Genomic DNA, 6,711 nt, shown 5'->3' on the forward strand with positions numbered 1-6,711 from the left:
TATTTTGGTTCCCTGCACCCACATGGCAATTCTCCACTATTACTCCAATCATAGGAAATCCAATGTCCTTTTCTGGCTTTCTTAGGTACCAGGAATGCGTGTGGTACACAGACATATATGCAGACAAAAATACCCATACATAAAATGGATTTTTAAAGTAATAAATATAGTTTTAAGATCTATTTATTTACTTTCTGTGTATGAATATTTTGTTCATATAAGTATATGTGCACAATATGTGCCTGGTGGATGCCCTGGAACTGAGGTCATGGATAGTTATGAGCTATTATATGAATGCTGGGAATTGAACCCAGGTCCTTTGCAAGAATAACAAGTACTCTTAACTATTGAGCCATCTCTCCAGACCCTAGTAATAAATAATTTTTAAAAAAATATTCAACCAACATGTCAAGGAACCCATGATTTAAAAAAAAAAAAAAAAAAAAAACCAACAAAAAAAACAATGTACTTTAAGAAAAATAAACATTAAAACAAACAAACAAAAAAAAAAAACAACGTACTTTAAGAAAAATAAACATTAACACTGTCATGGTTTGAATATGTTTGGCCCAAGGAGTGGTACCATTTGGAGGTGTGAACTTGCTGGAGTAGGTGTGTCACTGTGGGTATGGGCTTTAAGTCCCTCATCCCAGCTCCCTAGAAGTCAGTCTTCTCCTAGCTGCCTTCTGAACAAGAAGAGGAATTCTCAGCTCCTCCAGCTCTGTGTGTGCCTAGATGTTGCCATGCTCCCACCTTGATGATAATGGACTGAACCTCTTTTGAACCTATAAGCCAGCCCCTTTATAAGAGTTGCCTCGGTCATGGTGTCTATTCACAGCAGTAGAACCCTAACTAAGACAGATATCATCTGATAATGGATAAACTAGTTGAGGATGGAGAAATAAAGAATTGGGTAAAAAGACAAAGTCTTAACAATGTGCAACAAAAATTAATTCTAGAGGCTAGAGAGATGCCTTAGTGGTTGGTTAAGAACATTTGCTGCTTTTTTCCAGAGAACAAGGATTCAGTTCCCAGCACGTATATGGTAGCTTCCAACCATCTGTATTTCTAGTTCTAGCATATCTGGGATCCTTTTCTAAACTCCTTGGGTACCAGGCATGGTATACAAAGACAATGGCAGGCAAAATACTTATGTTCATAAAAAGTAAAAACAAAACAAAACACACAAACAAACTAAACTATTCTATGTGGATTCTGGGACTGCACTTAGGGCCTCACGCTTGCCAGGCAGCTGCTTTACCAACTGAGCCACCTCCCCAGGCCATGGCCTGGTCCCCCAACTCCTTAAAATTTTTTTTCCTTTTTATGAAGGAGCTAGCCTACTTGGAGAGTTCTAGACCAGTGAGAGACCTTATCACAAAAACCAAAAACAAACAACAAATACATACATGGCACTTGGAGGACAACACTCGAAGTTGTCCTCTGGCCTTAACACATATGTGCATATACAACATCACAGAAAGACACACATATGAGCTGGGGTGCACGTTTGTAGTATTTTAAATGTATACTAGTAAATGTTTATACCTTGGAGCTGCAATCATCAAAACGAACTTGGTATCCTACTTTAGATCCCAAAGTGCATTTCATTTCTTCAGCAACCCTCTGAGCAACTGATATGGCAGCTACTTTTCGTGGCTGAGTCACACCAATCATACCATGTTGTGAAAATCCTATTAAAACCAGAAATATAAACACAAAGTTTAGTTAGCAATTGTTTCTTTCCACTGAACTAAAATTAAAACTGTTCTTGGTCAATCAATACAAATGGTATGTATTAAAAAGAAAATCAGCAACATACTGAAGTACATTTGCATAAGAAAATCTTATTAATTTAAAATAGAAATGCACATTCATAGACCAAATAGCTCAGTAGGTATACATGCTTACCTGATGACCCGAGTTCCACCCCAGATCCTACATTGGCAGGAGAGAACTGATTCCCTAGAATTATCCTCTGACCTCTACATGCACACTGTGTCCCATATGTGCCTATACACACATATATAGATAATATATAAAAGGAAATTTAAAAAAACAAATCACTGCCATTCTAAACATACATGTTAATTAGATTTGAGGTTTTTAGTTTTCAAATTTTAAAAGCATTTAAAGAATAAGCCAAGGGTTCTATAAGTTTGGTTGTTTGTTTTACTTTTTGACAAGATCTCATTTGTCTACCACACTGGCTACTCATGGGCCCTACTTATCTTCTACCTTCCAAGGAGCTAGTAAGATGGCACAAGTACTGCACCTGGCTTAAGCCAAGAATGGTAAAATTGAAATGCAAAAAACTCCACACACTTCCTAAACTTGTCTTTGCCACAGAAGTAAAACTGGATTTAAATAGACACTCCTGCATAGGTTTTCGCAGACATTTTAACGTCTCCGCAAATGGAGATGTGCTGCACAGTTGGTAGCATTTGCTTTCTTAATGTAAAATGATGGCATACCTTAACAGATGACATCAAATTACGACCGATGCAGCAGATTAGGTTACTAAAAGGACAAGGCATGACGGAGGCTAGCTCCAACAGCATATGTAGGCCACTCTCGAAAAAAATTTAAAAACAAAAAACCAAAACAAAACAAAAAATTTAAAAACTTCCCAGGCAATAGTAACACACACCTTTAATCCCAGAACTCAGGAGTCATAGGGCGGGTGGCTCTCTGAGTTTCAAGGTAGCCAGGGCTACACAGGGAAACCTTGTCTTGGAATAAAAAAGGAAAAAAAAAAAAACTTAAAAATTCAAAGGATATGTTTTTATTTATGTATAGTATGTATATCTCTGTAGTTGAACATGCATATTCAGGTCCCTAGGAGTCCAGAAGAGGGTGTCAGAATCCCTCAAACTAGAGTTTTTTGTTTTGTTTTAAAGATTTATATTTATTTTATGTGTATGAGTACACTGTAGCTGTACAGATGGCCGTGAGCTTGCTCTGGCTCTACTCGCTCCAGCGTAATTCACTGTAGCTGTCTTCAGACACACCAGAAGAGGGTGTCAGATCTCATTAAGAGTAGTTGTGAGTCACCATATGGTTGCTGGGATCTGAACTCAGGACCTAAGGAAGAGCAGTTAGTGCTCTTACCCCCTGAGCTATCTTGCCAGCCCCAAGTGAGAGTTTTAAGTGGTTGTAAACTGACAACATAGTGCTGGAAACAAAACTCTGGCCCTCTGCAAAAGCAGCAAGAGCTTTCATCTGCTGAGCATCTCTCCAGCACTCCCAAAATTAACTTTTATTTTAATATGAATCATATATAAAATAATTTTCTCTTTTTCCAAACTTATGAAAGAGAATGTTGTCACACTGATGAAATAGACACTTTAGTGGTATTTTGTTTCTCGGTTCTGGTAGAATCTGAGAATATTTGCCTGATAAAGTCTAGATGAAGACTAAATAAAATGTCAGCAACAGCAGGGTAGTGGTGGTGCACACCTTTAATCCCAGCACTTGGGAAGCAGAGGCAGGTGCATCTCTTGAGTTCGAGGCCAGCCTGGTCTACAGAGTGAGTTCCAGGACAGCCAGGGCTATACAGAGAAACCCTGTCTCGAAAAACTATCACCAACAACAAAAATATGTCAGCAACAGAGATCAACTATCCTTTCTGCCTCACAATTGTTTCAGTTCTCACTGGCTAATGAGATAACTTTATCCTAAAAAAGAAAATTAAAATCCTTTTATTTTTCCTCCTTATCATACAACCATAGCTGGCCTGGAACTCACTATGTAAACCATGTTAGCCTCAAAACTCAGAGATGCTCCTGACTCTGCCTACCAAGTGCTGGGATTAAAAGTGTGTACCACCACAATCAGCCTTCTTCTTCTTCTATTATTATCATTATTATTATTATTATTATTATTATTATTATTACAGTAATTTATTATTATTATTAATACAGTAATTTTAAATGTCACCCCAACAATTCCAGAGCCTGAAATAAATCCAGAAAGACAAGGAGACATAGGGAGGTTAAGGATCTGGAAAAGCAAGGCATTTGCAAACTACAGTACTTTTATTAAACCTTAAAGAAATTTTCTCTCTTTAGTGCTTCCAGCTTTATCCAAGAATAAAATTACCTGCTTCATAAAGGTATTTAGGGAGTTGAGTAGTTTTACCACTTCCTGTATTTCCAGTAACGATGAGGAACGAATTGTCCCTCACTGCTTGAATGAGCTTTTTTCTTTGTTTCTGAATAGGAAATGTTGGAGTTGTTCCTCCCTCCTGTGATGTGCATCCTTTCTCTTCTGTAACAACGCAAAAACAATTGTGCAATTAAAACACCTGAGAAGATCTCTCCGACAATGTCTCAGACCTGAAACAATGCACAAGAATCACACAACGGGAAAGATCAATCTATGACTTTTCAGTTACGTCAACCATGGACAAATCACACGTGAAAGTTTATAAACTCAGAATAACTTTTTGGTAAAATCAAACAACTTCAACATTGTTGATGTGTAACTCACCGTACTTGACAAAGTCAGTCGAGCACAAGGCAACGTGTATGTATGCATACCTACCTAGAAATACTAAACTCAATTTTATTAAACAATAGACCAAAAACCTGAGCACATCGGAACAACTCTGAGAAGAATAAGGAGCCACCTGTATTTGCTTCTGATTCACAGTTCAAGTTAGGTCCCTGTTCAGAGTGACTGATATCCCAGAAGGCCAAGTGGTGGGTAACCATGGAAACTGGCTCCTGGAAACGGGCTCCCTTCATACCGTACCCAAAGGCAGCCTGGCGGCCCGACGAAGGGGAGGGGGATGAACGGGTAGAGAACAAAGGCTTTATGATGCTGTAGAACAGCAGAAGGCATTTGGGCGTTCGGGTCGACTTTCTTGCCCCCCAGCGAGGTTCTCACCCAACTTGGGTTTGGGACCGCCCCCTTCTAAGCCAAAGTGCTCACTGGACGCAAAGTTCGCTATCAGGCTTAAAAGACCAAAAGAACGTCTAAGCTTCCTCCCCACCTCCTCTGCCACCCACAGATGTACTTTTCGCCCCGCAAATAACTCCCGCCGGCTGCCACAGCGTCCCGCGGACCGCACCTCTGTCAGCGATGCGAACAGCTGACGGTCGCTCTTCCTGGACCTCTATTGGCCGTTCGCCCTCCTCTTGCCGCCTTGGCGCCCTGCCCGCGACGGCGGGAAACCGGGACATAGACCCTGTCCGGAGAAGAAGCGAGCACGTCCACGGAGCTGAGGAGATGGGAGGGGAAAGACGAGGACGCGCCCTGATGACGTAGGGGTGTTTACTTCCGCGCGTGCGACTGGCTGAGAGGGATGGGGGAGCGGCCCGATGACGTGGCGGTGTCTGCTTGGACGCTCACGGACCCGCGCTCCTTGTGGGGGCCCCGAGGCTCCACCCCCGAGGAGTCCCGCCCACTGCCACGTGCCTCCGCCAGCCGCGAAGTCACACCTGAACACCTGACGGCCAGTTCAGGTTCTTTCTAGTGTGAAATATGGCAAAGCAACACACCCTTAGACGCCACAGCATCCCTACAAGTCTTGTCTGTCTTCAGATGCCAGTTGAAATGACCCTTTCCACATCCCACAATGTGACCTTGGGCAACTCACTTCCCTACTTCCTATCAAGACACATTAGTTACTGAGATGCGGTCCAACTCATAGTTCTGTAGTTTTCATTTTCTTTTAAATGAAATATCTATTATTATATGAAAGTACACAAGTCTTTAGACACTCCAGAAGAAGGCGTCAGATCTCATTGGGGATGGTTGTGAGTCACCATGTAGTTGCTGGGGTTTGAACTCAGAACCTTCGGAAGAGCAGTCAGTGCTCTTACCTGCTGAGCCATCTCACTAGCCCAGTTTTGTAGTTTTCAAAACTATGCTGTTTCACTCCCTTCCTGGAACCCTTCATTTACATTTTTTTGTTATTTTCCTTACCCTCCAAGACACTGGGAAGGCTCACAAAAGCCAGACTTTACAAACACTATTCATTGTACACCCAGCAAGGAGCAGTGATTCGAGGTGCACAATAGGATTTGTTGAGGATACATAAATGAATAACATCTGTTTTAAAACAAGCTTTTAGTGGAAGTATATTCCTTAGGAAAAACAACTGCTGAAAATTCTACATATACACACTATCTGAGGTGGTGTGGCTCATTTGTTTTTAAAGGTATGTTGGGGACTTGGTGTATAGGTCAGTGGTAGAATACTTATCTACTATATGAGAGACCCTAGGATTCAATACCCAGTACAACACATAAACTTTATCAAAACTGAGTGTGGTGGCTTGTACGCATGGTCCCAACACTTGGGAAGTAGAGGCAGAAGTATTACTGTGAGTTCCAGGTTACCACTGGGGTAATTCTGAGAATTAGACTCTGTTTCAGAAGAGGAGGTGAATAAAGGGGAAAGGGAGAAAGAAGGGGAAGGAAGGGGAGAGGAAGAGAGCAAAAGGAAAGAAGGAAGGAAAGAGGGAGGGAGGGAGGAAAGGAAGGAAAGAGGGAGGAGGGAGAAAGAGAGGGAGGGAGAGAAGGGGTAGTCCTTGGACTAGTCCTTCAGTGATAATGCCAGCTGATTCTCTAAGTTGAGTCAATTGTAACAAAATGTGAAGAAACCTGCTTCTTACACTTAAACCAGTATGTAGCCCAGGCAACCGTAGAACTCATGATCTTCCAGCCTCAGCTACCCGAGTGCTATGATTACTGATATATGTCA

The 6,711-nt window shown here is 41.5% G+C and overlaps 1 protein-coding gene across 1 annotated transcript in view; it reads right to left on the minus strand.

Moving 5' to 3' along the window:
• Dhx40 (DEAH-box helicase 40) overlaps window positions 1-5,275 on the minus strand; it is a 37,442-nt gene extending 32,167 nt beyond the window's left edge. Inside the window, exons 1-3 of the mRNA XM_031352648.1 lie at window positions 5,075-5,275; window positions 4,102-4,269; window positions 1,549-1,694 (exon numbers count right to left, since the gene is read on the minus strand). Coding sequence (XP_031208508.1) covers window positions 1,549-1,694; window positions 4,102-4,269; window positions 5,075-5,186 — 426 coding nt within the window. The 5' untranslated portion in view covers window positions 5,187-5,275. The remainder of the gene's footprint in view (window positions 1-1,548; window positions 1,695-4,101; window positions 4,270-5,074) is intronic.
• Window positions 5,276-6,711: the final 1,436 nt, after the last annotated feature.

Source organism: Mastomys coucha, unplaced genomic scaffold (genome assembly GCF_008632895.1).
Source record: "Mastomys coucha isolate ucsf_1 unplaced genomic scaffold, UCSF_Mcou_1 pScaffold5, whole genome shotgun sequence".
Classification (NCBI taxonomy): domain Eukaryota; kingdom Metazoa; phylum Chordata; class Mammalia; order Rodentia; family Muridae; genus Mastomys; species Mastomys coucha.